Here is a 16,328-nt window from a genome sequence, read left to right as displayed (position 1 = left end):
TTTAAAACCAAAAGGTACAAGGTTTGATGTCAGTTCAAGCCAAATATGCAACATTGGTAAGAAAGGGGACGTGAACTTCTTAGTTAAATGTTTTTTCTCTGTGCTCTGTGATAATACCGTAATGATTTCTCGGAAACAAACACACACACACAAAAATGCATTAAAACTTTTTTACCTTTTACTTCACATTCATCGTCATCATAATCTTCTTTATCACCTTCAAGAACTTCTTCATCGTCTTTTTCGTGGTTGTAGTATTTCCGTTTACCTCCATTTTAACGATAAGGTGCATACTTCAAGCAGGAGGCTATATATGCCCGAGTTTCTTTGTCTCTTTGCATCACAGCGTTTAATCGATTCTAGAAAATAAATGCAAAAATATTCAAATTTAGTCAGGCGAATAAAACTTTTCAATTTATATTACTTTATATGAATACATGAAGTTTACAATTTTCATGTAAACTGATTTATTATATTTTTTGATTTGTTCAAGGAAGGTTTTACACCTATTTTTTGAGAATTTAACTAAACTCATTTATTTATAAAAGGCAGCTATGAAAGATATATATATATATATATATATATATATATATATATATATATATATATATATATATATATATATATATATATATATATATATATATATATATATATATATATATATATATATAAAACAATATAGACGCCTTGCCCAATTTTTAACACTTAAGAGATTGTCTAAAACAGATTTTGTCTAAATCATGAAAATAACAGCCATACTCTTACGACAAGAACGTTGTTAATTACGTCATGTGGATAATTTCATGATAAAGAAAAGGTTGATAAACATTTCTCATTATAACATTTCTTTCAAGCTTCCAAGTATCTGCCGAAAATAAAAGTAAACTGCCGCTTTGTTTTTAAAGGTGTTAAAATTTTGCGTGTCCAAAGCAACAAATAAAAAACAACTTTGTGATACAATTATGCGATTTCTTAAATAGAAAACACGTGGTTAGGGTTGTATGGAAAAATCCCATAAGTTACCTTCATCTACAGCAGCTGCAAACTTGAAGAGAAAAATCATATGCAAAAAAAAGTTTTTTTTGACTAGATGAAATTGTAAACTGTGACTGGATAAAACTATTTGTTTAAAAACAGAACTGTCAAACAATTTAAAAATAATTGATGTGTTAAACTAACAAATGTTTTCAATTATCTGCCGTCATAAATTTAAGTAAAAAAAATGTTGTTACCATTTTAGAGTTACAAATACAATGGTTTTGACAGGTTAAAAGAAAAAACACGGTGCACTGTAATTTTTGTTTTGTTAAAAAATATTGCATTATTATAACATCAAAATTGTTTGTTACGTGAGTCATGATAGTTTTTAATGCTCTAACATTATTATTTATACCTGTCTGTTGTTGTACTGTAACCGCTCTGGCCAAAATTTTAGACGCGAGAGCCGCATATAAATAATGACGTATGCCGAAGAGCCGCAATAAATATGCTGCTATGCCAACTTCATCTTTAAAAAAAAATAATTGGCGAATGTAAATTTAGTTTTTTTATACATCAATATTTTGATTTTTTAAATGGATATTGTACTTTTATAAATAAACTTAGTATGTACACAATTTATATTTAGTATTTAGTTTTTTTTTTACAATAAAGAAAGTAAAAGCTATTCTTTAAATGTAAACTTGGCTACATCAAATCTGATTCCTTTTTATTCACACTAGAAAACCATTTGTAAAAAAAATTGAGAAAGCATTTCTAAATCGTATTTTTTTTTTAAATTAACACAATTACAACAACCATAAATTTCCTTATAAAAATAATTGTAAGCAAGATATAAAAATCTAAAGATAAAAAAGTTTCTTTGAGAGAAAAAAAATTATTTTAATGTATTTGAATTAAACTTGCTTTTATTCAAATTGAACTTGCTTATAACCACTTAATAGCATAAGTTAATTAAAACTGAAAAATATCAAATAAATAAACGACTACACAATAAAAAATTTTTTCAATAAACTTCAATTAAGTTCAAATTACTTTTATTTTTACAATTGAAAAATATCTTTTTATCATTCAGCAAAAAATTAGACATAGCAGAGAGAATTCTTTTTATATCATCAATTATTTTTTGTAAAAGACCATTAGAAAATTCTTCTTGAATAATAACTTGCATAATTTACTATAAATTTATTAGGCACTAAGATTTTCAACAATACTGGTAAGTTTTTTAAAATCTGGTTTCAAGCATGTAGTTGATATTCTAAGCAACTGTAACAAATGTTCACTAGTTAGATTGGCACGATACTTTGATTTAACAAATTTCATAGTCGAAAATAAAGATTCATATGTATATGTTGAACTAAAAATTGAAATAAGTTTTATACTAATCCTTTTTAGTTGAGGATACCTAACTTCAGGAACCATTTTCCAAAAATCTAATAAAGTTAGTGTTTTATGCACCATTTGAAGATTTTGATCTTCTTGGCGATCTAGTAATTCTATTTCAAATTGAGATGTTTCTTCAAGTATATTTTCTGGTATTGGACAATCATCACTAATAATATCAATTAAAAAAGTTTTACTAAAAATGATGATAATTAATGATGATTTAAGAGAAAATTAAAATGTTTTTCTGTTAAATGTTCTCGATGAATCAATGAACTGGGATAAACTCTAACAAATACTGCCATTTGAGGTTTATCTTGAATATTTGTTGATTTATCCAATGCTAAACTGAATGCTTCACAATTTTTTAAGTCATTTAACAAATGCTGTTCAACTTCGACACTAATCTCAGATAATCTTCTTTTAGTTGTATGTCGAGAAACAGAAATAATTGAAACTAAACTTTGAATTTTGCTATTATTAGGATCTAAAACCGAGATCACATCAAAAAGAATTTTCCATCGGTGTAAGCAAGTTTACTTTTTGCAATGTTCCAATCTATAATAAAACTTGCTTCTGTTGTAATACTTGATTCTTTGCTGGAAGATGAAATATTCATTTGTTGATTTTTAAATATTGTTATAAGCAACTCGATTTTATTTTTTCTATGACATGAATTTATTGGGTATTCTTCAGAAAAACACATATATTTTGTTTCATAGTGACGTTTAGCATTACATCTCTTATTATGAGCTAGTTCAGTATTGCAAAGTATTGGATTTATTTTACCTTTTAGCAAAGAGATTTAAAGAATAGAAAAAGCTAGAGATGCCACGAATTTTCGGTGACCGTTTGGTATTCTGCCAACTCGGTTACTTTTTTTACTATTTGGTATTTGGTCAAATATTGCAAACTATTTTGTCGAATAGCAGAAAAACGCATACAAAAGTATATAACTATTTTTTTATAATATTACTACTTTTTTTTTTTTTATTTTTTTATTATGACAAATAATTAGCATAATTATGTTACTTAAAATCTATAGATTGTGAGTTATGATAAAAACTTTTCATCATTTGATAAGGAATCGTCCATAAAATACGTACGCTCGAAGGGGGAGAGGGGGTCTGCAAATGGCATATATGAGATGGGAGGGCAGTGGGTCAGTTATAAAAGAAAGAAGACACTAAAATAAAAAAAATCACAAAATGTTAGATAAATAGGTTAAAAGCATAGGAACTTTTAGGGAGGTGGAGGGTACTCAAAAAAGCGTATTGCAAAATGCGGTGGGGGGGGACGACCCTTAATAGCAAATATCCAAAATTAGCCATACACTATGAACGCATATAATAAGAAAATTTTAACAAGTTGTATTATGATAATGTTTTGCGTTTGCTGACCACCACTTTTAAGGCTTGTTGCCCAATTTAAGGGAACAGTTTCATGTAAAAATTTCACTTGCAATTGGACTTTTTTTTTCCAAATCTTCATATGTGTGCATATTTTCTATAGAGATTGATTCGACTGTTTTATTTAGATTTCTTTTTTTTTTTACAAAGTGGAGAGCTCATTGGTGTCAAGCAGCTTTTTACTGAGAAGGGTTAATCCTTAAGTGAAATAAATTATGTGTGTCAAACAATCTTTCTCAGAGCATTAAAATATTTTTTTTTGTTTCACTTGTTGCGTTTTAACTAATCTCAAGAAATTAGTTTTGGAACGTGCATCACAAAAAAGGTAACCGTATAGTTGCCATTCCCATTGAAGTTTGGAGTTCTTGGTGCAATCTATAGCTTATAGCAAAGTTTCAACACTTTGTAAAATTTCTAGCTCTTTTGATCTATAATCATGTCCAAATTATAGACGCTTTTTAATTTTATTTAAAACAATTTAAAGAAAATTAACTGAGAAAAATCTCAAAGAATGTCAAAAATTGATTTTTTAAAAGTTCTAAGTAAAAAAACACATAGAAATTGATTTAAGCACAATCAGAAGTAGTCTTTTTAATACTTTTTTAAAGTACGTCTTTAATATATATTTTTTATATTTTTGAGTAATTTTGTTTATACCATTTTATGACTAAACTATTCACTTCTGTTTTGGTTGCTTTTGGTTGCTTTTAGTTGCTTTTGGTTGCTTTTGGTTGCTTTTGGTTGCTTTTGGTTGCTTTTGGTTGCTTTTGGTTGCTTTTGGTGAGCTCTAAAAGCAACTAATATAACAAAAAAATTTATTGTAAAACAATTTTTTTTTAAACCCGGTTGGTGCATACACAAAATGATAATAATAATAATAATAATAATGATAATAATAAAATGTAAAATCAATAAAGTAACATAAAAGCTTCTGAAAAATATTCTTATTTATAAGTTTATAATTTTTTCCAAAATATAGCCTTATAATAAAGATTTTTATACTATTTTGTGTCCTTATAATATTTTATTGTACTATCATATATATATATATATATATATATATATATATATATATATATATATATATATATATATATATATATATATATATATATATATATATATATATATATATATATATATATATATACAGTCATGGACAAAGTTTGCGAACACTGCAATTTTTTACAAAAAACACTCAAAATTTAGAAAAACGAGTAGTAAATTATAAAGTACATATATTTCGAATGTTTATTCACACCATACAGGTTAAACAGCATGTCTATTCATATTTTAGTATTTACAATGAAATCCTTTATTTTTGAGAATATTTTCAATACGTCCTGGCATCGATTCACACAGTTCCTTGCAATAGTCCGGCGTAATCTCCTGCACCCACATGCGTTTAATCCAGTTGATGAGGTCATCTTCAGAACTTGGGCTATGTACAGCAATCTTCTGCTTCATTACAGTCCAAACATTCTCAATAATATTGAGATCTGGACTGTTGCCTGGCCAAGGTTCCAGTAGCGGGATGTTTTCAGAACGCAGCCAGTCCTTAACAGCCTTGGTACCATGACAAGGTGCGCCATCATGCTGGAAATGAGTGATGCCATGTATTGGTACAAATGGTGGCAGCTTATCCATCATTATACACAAGTAAACAGCACCATTGATCGTTGTATTTTTAGGCATTATCCAAATGCCGGCACGACCGCTACCAGAGACTGCTCCACAAACCATAACTTTTGGAGCCTGTTTGAATGTTGGTAAAACGTAATTTGAATTATGCCTCTGATTTGGTGGGCGTCTGACATGTCTACAAAATGAGTAGAATTGCGTGAATGTTGTCTCATCTGAAAATATCACTTGTTTCCACTGGGCTGGTGTCCACTGCCTGTACTTCTGACAAAACGCTATGCGATCGCGAATATTCTTTGGTGAAAGCTTCGGCTTCCGTGCTGGTCGGTAAGATTTCAAGCCTGCATCAAATAATCGTCTGCGTATTGTCCGACTGTTTGGTTTCTTGGATGGTGATCCAGGCAGTTTGCCTCAAATGGCACTTGAGGATGCTCTTGGTGATTTTTTTGCTGCCTTTATTATAGCATTATCCATACGGTTGCTTGTAACCTTCGGGCGCTCAGCGCGTGAACGGGATTTAAAACTTTTCTGCTCTTGATTTCTCTTTACAGTAGCTACAACAGTGGAATGTGAAATACCGAGCTTTTTTTCTATCTGTTTTATAGAAATGTTCTCTTTGTACAAAATAACGACCTGAGCTCGCTTTTCAGATGTCAGTTCTTTACCGCGTACCATTTTAACTAGTACTGCTTCAAATAAGGTCTCCGTAATATAAAATGTTCCAAAATATTTCAGTTATATCTGAAAATAAACATGTAAACATCAATTTCAGACTCTGATTGACAATTAGCACAAATTGGTACAAAATTGTAGCACTAAAGTAGCCCAAAAGCAATTCAGAGTAGAATACATTAAAAAATATGCGAAAATTGCAGTGGTCGCAAACTTTTGTCCATGACTGTATATGTATATATACAGATACACACATACACACACACACACACACACACACACACACACACACACACACACACACACACACATATATATACACACACATATATAAATAAGTTTTCTGATTAGTCTTTAAAAAGAATAAAAACTTATTACATATCATATATATTATTATATATATCGTATATATTATTATATATATCATATATATTATTCTCATGATAATGATAAAACACAGTGTAAAATAAGAAGTTTGACAAGTGATTTTCTAATATTTTATATATGTGTTATGTGTGCGTTTTTGAGTTTGTCTTTAAAGAAGACCCTTATGCAAAAGATCTTTATAAGTGTTCATACAAAAATTAAGAATATAATAAAATTAAACAAAGATGTTTCAATTGTTTACAGTTAATGAAAATGAAATGTCAGCCCCTGATGATGCAGTTCTTAATGGCGATCAGGGCCGTAAATAAGGGGTGGTTCGGAGGGGCAATAGCCCCCCCCCCCCTGGAATAATACTTTTAAAAGTTTTCTGAAAAATTATAAATTATATTAATATTAAAATATAATATTATAATACAAAATACTAAATATTAGGTAATTGACAAGTGTACAATATTGTAAATTGTTATTTTTTTCCCAATCTGCGGAATATTTTTTTGGCCTCTGTCATAGATGAGTATTGCGGCGAGCACGGTCACGGTAAAATATATTATACTTATATAGTTTTAAATGAATCAGTGTTTTTTAAAAGGGCTGATTTGACATTTTTTTTGAAATTCACTTTTTGTGTGTTTTGTGTCCTTCTATGATAGCTTCATCAGCTTATGTCAAAAATGTGTTTAAATTTTATATCCTTACACAAATAAAGCCACCTGATAGTTTTTGATTTTTTTTAAAAGGGAAAATTTGCTTCAAATACACCCTTTTTAAAAAATTCACTCTCCAGCTGATTCGTATTTTTTGGCGCAATACGCGGAAAATGTAAGCAGTTTCATGTATGTTGTTGTTATTATAAAAATTTTAATGGATCTCGTAATTCCAAGTCCTAGAAAGAGGAAAGAAAGTTATCCTTGTGATTACAAACATAATAAAATAAAACAAGCACGTTTAATGGGACAATCATACATAAATCATAAAGGAAATGAAGTCCCATCAAATAAGCAATAAGATTTTGATACATTAATCAAATTTCATGAAAGCATAAGTTGAAAATAATTTAAATATATTATATGTTTATGATTTATATGTCTAAAATATATAGAATAGCATACTTCAAAATATTTTAACCCTAAAACCTAACCCTAAGTTCAAACCATATCTAAGTAGTATTACTTAGATATGGGTATACCTGTTTTATACAGGTATGATGAGTAAAATGACTTTAAAGTAAATAATTTACAGGTTTTTTATATTAAACTTTTCTTGAATAGTAGTTTGATATGCCTAAGTTTTGTTGTGATTATTTTTTCAGATAGTTAACATACACTGAATAGTTATCTTGTTATAGTAAGCCTAGGCTTATATAGTTCTTGAGAGTATAACATAGGTGGAAGCACTAAAAAGTAAAACACACTTAATATGATTTGGTCTATTTCCCTACAACTTTGGTGGCAATGTTGTTCTCTGTTTAAGATTATAGATAATGCTGTGTATTTTAATAAAAGCGTTTTCTAGCTTGTTTTAGTTGTATATTAACTTTTCTGATTTCTTTTTTAAGGTGCAATAAAAAGTGTTTGGAAAACTTTGGAGAGGCTAACTGTGTGGATATCTTTTCCAAATTTTATGATATAAAAAATAAGGACAAACAAGATTTTTATATTCAAGGATTGATAGATGTCACTAAAGTTAAAAGAAGAACGGCACATCAAAAGAATCTTGAAAAACCAGAGCAGCCAAATAACTTCTCCTATCATGTGATTGCAGGCAATATACGCGTAGCAATATGGTGCAGGGCACTTTTATCTGTCTTAAGTATTAGTGAAAAACGATTAAGGAGAATAAGGAACCTTAAGGTAATTGGAATAACCCCTGAAGATAAAAGAGGAAAAGGTATTACTAATTGTCTTTCTCAGAATGTTCATGACATTGTTAGTAATCACATAAGATCATTTCCACTCAAGGAATCACATTATTCAGGCTAAAAAGTATATTACCTCAATGCAAGTTTAAATGTAAAATTAATGTGGCAACTTTTTTGTGATAAAAATCCAGATTTAAAAGTGAGCAAGTCTTTTTACTGGAACCATTTTAAAACAAAATTTAACTATCGGTTTGGGCGCCCACAAGTGGACACTTGTTGCACGTGCGAAGAATTAAATCTTAGATTGAAATCACTGCATCTCAATGATGTAGCTAAAAGAGCAGCGCAGACTGATTTAGATGCTCATAAGCTCAGGAGTAAAAAATTTTACAATGCTTTAAAACATGAAACATCAGAAGAAAGCTCAAAGGAGGAGCACATTCTATCATTGGCATTTGACTATATGAAGACGATAAGCTTGCCAAAAATACATGTCCAACAACTTTATTACATGAGACAGCTATCAGTTAATGTTTTTTCTATACATAAAATTAAAGAAGAAAAAAGTCATATATATATACCATGAAAGTCAAGGAAGAAAAGGGCCTAATGAAGTTGCGACTTTTTTAAATGATTATTTGATCTCACTTCGACAAAAGTATAATACATTACATTTGTTTTGTGACAACTGTGGTGGACAAAATAAAAATCAAACCTTATGACATTTTTGTTTATACTTAACTGACAGTGGTAGGTTTGATAAAGTCGAACAGTTCTTTCCTATGAGAGGGCATAGTTTCCTCCCTTGTGATAGGGACTTTGGTATAATTTCAAGTGTTTTAAAAACACATGACCGTCTTTATCACATGCATCAACTCACCGAGCTTATTATTAGCAGCTCCAGATCACAAAAGTTTACGGTGAAAGAAATTGTAGATGCAACTGAATTTTTTGATTTTAAAGCTTGGAGCCGAAAACATTACAAAAAATCTTGCATTTCTTCAGAAACCAAGGGTAAAAATACCCTAAAAGAAAAGAAGGTTCACTTTTCAATTAGTAACTTGTTTCATTTTATATATGAGCATGATAAAAAAGGCTACATTAAGGCATTCACCAATATTAATGGTTTGGTCTGTCATACTTTTTTTATGTCCAAACATACGGGTACTGTTCTGCAGGTGAATAGTTTGGCTTATCCAAGTGGTAAAGTTACTCTTTAAAATGTGAAGGTGGAAGACCTTAAAAAATTAAAACAATTCATTCCTGAAGAACTCAACGAGTTTTATAACGAGCTGTACTCCTGGCCAACTAATGAATGTGAGAATCTCCCTGATAATGACTTTGAGGGGGAACTAGATTAGTTCTTACTGATAGCTAATTTAGTTAAATATATGTGTTATGTTTATTACTGGGACGTTAAAACATGGTTTTAAAGTACATAGTTGTACATAGTTGAACATTAATTATAATTAATGTATGAAATTTCGAAAAATTGGCCCTTTTAAAAAAAATCGAGTATTTCTAGAAGGAAAACAAATTAAAACTCCGTAAGAACTACAACTATGTACTTTAAAACAATGTTTTAACGTCCCAGTAATAAACATAACACATATATTTAACTAAATTAGCTATCAGTAAGAATTAATAATTAGCTATCAGTAAGAATTTATTTATTATTAGCTATTAAATTAGCTATTAAATTATTTAAATTAGCTATCAGTAAGAATTTATAATATTACGTTTGTTAATAATTATTAACAAACGAAATGTTATAACAATTATCAAAGTGTACTAAGATGTTACTCTTGCATATATTTTTTAAAAATATATTACACAAGTTCTGTATATTTAATATTAAAAGATATAAAGAGTTTTTTTTAGTTTTCTCAAAAATGGGTTTTGAGCAAATCAGCCCTTTTAAAAAACACTGATTCAATTAATATATTTATTATTGATATATAATGAATCAAAAAAAAAACTTAGCGGAGCTGCAAACAAAAAAGAAAATTGAAAATTGAAAATAATATTTCAAAACTTCCAAAAATATTTTATTTTTTTTCAAAACAAGAAATAAAAGGTAAGTGTTTTTAGCAACTGTTGGTTATTAGTTTTATGTTTTATAATCTAGCTCTCTAGTTACATTTAATACATTTTTAAAATAATTAATATTAATTTAGTTAAAATTACATTAACACAATAACTTCATTATACATTTTGTTGGTTTAAAAAACAATTAAAAAAATGAAGGATCACCAAGTGAAATTGAGTCTGTTGTATTGTCTAAGAAAACAAGTAGTCAAGTATCACACAACAACACTAGAAATATTAATGATTTACATAAAGCAGGCTCCAGTGATGTTCCATTGTAAGTAACTTCATATGTTTTAAAATATTCCTTTATAATAATAAGTTACATATTTATAAATAATGTTGGCATTTTATAATTGCTGACTGGAACCAACCTTGTATGAAAAATAAATTAAAATTCCAGTATTTTCAATTGTGCCTAATTGTTTTAAAAACTAGCCTGAGATCTATTAAAAGAATATGTTTTAGTATTTTATTAATTTAAATTTTTATTGTCGTTTTAGAAGTAACAATGAAGAAAATGAAGAAGCACTTAGTGAAATTGAGTCTGCTATATTGTCAAAGAAAATAAGTAGTCAAGTATCACTCAATAAGACTGGAAATATTAATCTGGATATCGATGTTTTACATAAACCAGATTCCAGTGATATTCCAGGGTGAGTAATTTCACAATATTTTAAAATATTTCTTTATAATATATACAATTTGTATAAAAATGTTAGTTATTTATCTTTGTTGACTTGTGTAAATCTCCTATGTAAAATTAGTAAAATTTAAAATTAAATCTAACCAATAAATGTTGTTTAAAAAAAATAAATATCAATTAAAAAGATTATTAGAGAATAAACTACTTAAATTTGTAACATATAGCCATATAGGTATAGCAAATAGTGATTATTATTAATTATTGTTTTTTTTTAATTTGTGGTAATTTTAGTTCTGATCCAGGATTGTGGAATTTAGACGAGAAAACAAGAGATTATATTTGTAGAAATGGATTCAGCCAAAATATAAATGCAGATTTTACACATTCCAAAAAAGAGTATCTCATTGTACATAAATCCGGAGGTCATCGGACTTTTAATAGGTACTTAAATAAAGATTGGTTTAAAACAGTATTAGTCAATGGAGAGACATGCCAACGAGATTATTTATTCTACTCAGAAACAAATGGATCAGTGTATTGTATCCCTTGTTATTTGTTTGAAAACCAGACTGTTTTTTCTAAAAAGGATTCTCAAATTGGAAATATCCAGAAAAATTGATAAAACATAAAAACTCAGAAGGACATAAAATTTGTGTATACAAAATGAAACAACGGGCAACTGATTTAGGCCGAATAGACACTACAATTGCTCGTCAATTAAAAATAGAGACAAATTGTTGGATTAATGTGCTAACTCGAGTATGTTCGGTAGTGAAGTCATTAGCTAGTCATGAATTACCATTTAGAGGAACTGAAGAAAAGTATGGATTTTCTGTTGCTAATAGTGGTAATTTTATTATGACAATGGAATTAGTTATAGAATATGATCCTTTTTTGTGTCAGCATATAAGTAAATATGGGAATCCTGGTAAAGGAAATACATCATATTTACCTTTTTATATTTATGAGCAGTTCATTAGTATAATGTCAGAAAAAGTCCTAGAAACAATAATTAAAGAAGTCAAAGCGGCAACATACTTTTCAATTAGTATTGATTCAACCCCAGATATAACTCACATTAACCAACTTTCTTTTATTATAAGGTATGTATTACCAAATGGAGAACCAGTGGAACGTTTTATTGGGTTCGTTGACGATGCTGGGCATAAGGCTGAGTCGTTAACTGACGCTATATTTTCTATATTGAAGAAATATGACTTAAATGTTTGTTTTCTTAGGGGCCAGTCTTATGATAACGCCAAAAATATGTCTGGCATGTATTCCGGTGTCCAAGCAAGAATTAAAGATGTTATTTCCTTAGCTGATTTTGTTCCCTATTCCGCTCATTCGCTAAATCTCATTGGAATGTGTGCTGCTAGTTGTTGCGAAGAAGCAAACAATTTTTTTTCATTTATCCAAAACCTATAAGTTTATTTCTCATCTTCAACTTATCGCTGGAGCTTATTAAAAAAATACAATAATTCCACTCTTAAGAGTTTATCAGATATTCGTTGGTCTGCTCGAGATGATGCTTGCCATAGTTTGAAAACAAATTGGGCTGGCGTGAAAAAAGCATTATTAGATTTGAAACATGATAAACTACAAAAACCACTTACAAGGTCAGAAGCTGAAGGACTACTTTGACAACTTAATAGACTAGAAACATCATTTATGACCGAGTTTTGGAATGATGTACTTCATACATTTAATAAAACTAGTAAACTATTACAGTCTGTTCAAATAGATTTGAGTACTATAGTAGTGTTATATAATTCATTAGTTGCTTATGTTAAATCTGTACGAGAAATGTTTCAAACCTATGAAAACGCAGCAAAAGAAAAATTTATAGATTGTAATAAAATTCCGGAATTTGAAAATAAACAAAGAAAACGAAAAAAACATTTTGATGAATCTAATGGTCATACATTTGATAGCCAAAACAATTTTAAAATTAATACATTTTATGTCATATATGACAATTTAACAGTCGAACTCAACAAAAGAAAATCTGCTTATGACGTATAATATCTAAATACAGCTTTATTTTGAAAATATATGAACTAGACCCTTCAAAAATATGTGAAGATGCAAAAAAATTGAAAACTATCTACAAACAAGATCTAGATGAATTCTTTGAAAATGAATGTGTTCATTTTCAAAGTGTATTAAAATTAACCACCAACCCTCCTAAAGCCCTATTAGATATGAGTAAATTTATAAAACAATTAGTTACAATTTTTCCTTATGTTGATTTAGCTTTAAGAATGTTCCTTTGTAATTTGGCCTCCAACTGTTTAACCGAAAGGTCTTTTTCTACACTCCGTAGAACAAAAAATTATTTAAGATTATCGATATCTTCAGAAAGACTTAATAGTCTTGCAGTTCTTAACATAGAAGCTACTCTTACAAAGAGCTTAAATTACTCAGGTGTGATAAAAACAAGGAAGAAGAAAAAAATGAAGTAATGATTTTTTATATTATAATGTATTTGATAGGATGTTATATATTTTATGTTTATTTTATATTTTATTAGTATATTGCCTATATTATTTTGTTATTTTTTACCTAGCAAGAAAAAAAAACTGAAGTAATTATTTTATATATTATAATGTATTTAATAATATGTTATATATTTTATGTTTATTTTATATTTTATTAGTATATTACCTATATTATTCTGCTATTTTTTACATTTTTAAATATATTAATAACATTTACCAGGCCACTGCATTAGCTTTTTTTTTTTTTTAATTTTGTTTAAATACTAAATACAGACACCACAAATCCCTATAATTAGTATTAGTAGTATTACTTACCAACTAGTTTTAAATTTAATTATAAGCAAAGTGGTGGAGGGGCGCTAAAATTTTGTTACCCACGGGCGCCAAAATCTTAAATACGGCCCTAATGGCGATACAGTTTATTGTGAATTTAAGGAGAGGGGAATAAATTTTATGACACTTAAGAGATATATAAAGAAAATTCAATTAAATCAAAATAAAGTTCACAAACTTTGTTACCATGCAAATTTATTTTTAAGAGCTTCAAAACTAAGGCTGTTAACTAAAACTACGCAAAAACTTGCATATGAATTTGCAATGATTCTTTCTTAGCACATTTCTATATTGTGGAGAAGTTTACAAATTGCTGAGAAACAGTGGCTTTGTGGTTATATGTTTCGTTAGACTGAATAATATTTACAATATCCAGAAGTTATTAGTTTGAAGCAAGCAAATGTATTTAATTGTTATACAGTTAGAGAACTTTTCACCAACCAAAAAGGTGTTTGTCTGCAACACAAGTTTCAGCCAAAAAACATTTATAATCTTGATGAGACAGGTCTCATAACTGTTCAAAAACCAGATAAAGTAATTGCTGGTAAAAGAGACAAGCAAGTTGGAAGAATGACTTCAGCTGAAAGAGGAAAAATTGGTAACAGTTTTTTGTTCAGTGAATGCAATAGGATACTCAATTCCTTTATTTTTTATTTTTCCAAGAGTTTATTTCAAAGGAAGTATGATAAATGGTGGTCCACCTGAATGTATTGGGGTTGTAAACCCATCTGGTTGGTTGAATATTGTAATGTTTTTAGAATAGATGAAACATTTTATTTAAAGTGTGAAATATTCACAAGCTAAGCCAGTACTTTTACTTCTTGACAACCACAAGAGCCATGGTTCAATTGTGTGTTTAAATTTAGCTAAAAAAAAGGCATAGCAATGCTGTTCTTCTCACCACGTTGTAGCCACAAATTATAGCTATTGGATCGGTCAGTGTATCACTAAAATCGGTCAGTGGGTCACTAAAACTTTATTACAATACAGCCTGTGATGATTGAGTTGTATCTAATCCAAGACCAATGACCACCAATAATATAGCTTCAGTTGGAGGTAAAGCTTTTGCACAAGCTTTTACTCTATCTAACATTTCTGAAAGATTTGCTGTCTGTCATCAGTCTCAGCTTGTAGTGTATTGCCTATACAGCATTAAAAAATATCTAATTCTGGGAGTCAATTATTCAGTGTTTCTATTATATTGATCAAGAAATAGTTAAACTGTTTCCAAAAGCTAGATCAAGAAAGTCTGTGACATAAGTCAAGATTAAGAAAGTCTGTTTAAGGACACATCAGTGCACCTCAACACTCACAGATACTTCTGTGGAAAATGAACTAAATAAACTTCAGGAAATAAAAAAATCACAGTCAAAAAAGAAAAACGTATTGAAACTTTATTCCAAAATAACTTCTTTATGACAAGAAAACGAAAACTTCATGTTAAAAATAATGAAAAAAAATATTTTAAACAGCAGTAACAGTGACAATACATTAGAATCACAACATTTTAATGAATTGGCTGGTAGTTCTACTTCAAGATATTGTAAAGAACTTCATACTTTAACAACTAGGAAAAAGTTAAACCTCATTAAAATATAGCATTTTTTAAATTGATTTGTAAAAAATCAATGCAAAAAATATTTTTTTTTACATTTATTTTTTACAAATCAATATTTGCTTTCTTTTTTTTCTTCTAATAAGAGTGACAAATTTTCTTTTTTTTTCATCTAATAAGAATAATAAATTTGTAGTAAAGTTAATAATAACTTTATAAATAAATGAATTAATAATATCTCTATTATAAAAAAATAATTATAATAAATTAATAATAACTTATTTTTTTATGACTCCAAAACAATTCTTACACATTCATGGAATAAATTTGAATTTGGATTAAGTATACATGCATAGGATCAAAGTTGCATACATGTAGGTTTAAGTGAGCGTACTGGTATGCACCCTTGATCCCAATTGAGTGTTTTTAGTTTTTATAATTTAAACCTACATCAGATATTCTGGTAAAAACATGATTATTAAGTTATAATAAGGTATAAAGTTTGCTACATGTATTCTTACTTTAGAGATCGAAATAAAAACATGTGTTCAATAAATTGGCCCAAAAGATTTTTCGATCATAGGTGCATACTCTCCCATATAAGTATTGCTTATTTCTATATAACTAAGTTGTAGATAAACACGTGACAAACCGTTGAAATCTAATTACTCCCTGTTTTTACTAAGAGTGAGTATTTTACCCCTGCTTCGATTTTCATGGGAATAGTTTAATAAAATATATCTTTTATTATATTATACTAAATTTGGATTCATCGACAGATTCTAAGTTTCATTTAATAGTCTATAAACGTTCAAAGTTTCCTCCTTTCTCTACAATTAGGGGGTTGTAAATT

General features: G+C 28.5%; 1 protein-coding gene across 1 annotated transcript; it reads left to right on the top strand.

Annotated features, from left to right (window-relative positions):
- The first annotated feature begins 11,749 nt into the window (after nt 1-11,749).
- On the top strand, nt 11,750-12,514 carry LOC136091813 (zinc finger MYM-type protein 1-like). The gene has a single exon (XM_065819525.1). It carries the CDS (start codon nt 11,750-11,752, stop codon nt 12,512-12,514), a length of 765 nt encoding a protein of 254 aa, XP_065675597.1.
- Nucleotides 12,515-16,328: the final 3,814 nt, after the last annotated feature.

Source organism: Hydra vulgaris, chromosome 15 (genome assembly GCF_038396675.1).
Source record: "Hydra vulgaris chromosome 15, alternate assembly HydraT2T_AEP".
Lineage (NCBI taxonomy): Eukaryota > Metazoa > Cnidaria > Hydrozoa > Anthoathecata > Hydridae > Hydra > Hydra vulgaris.
This window is presented reverse-complemented; position numbering and strand designations above follow the sequence as displayed.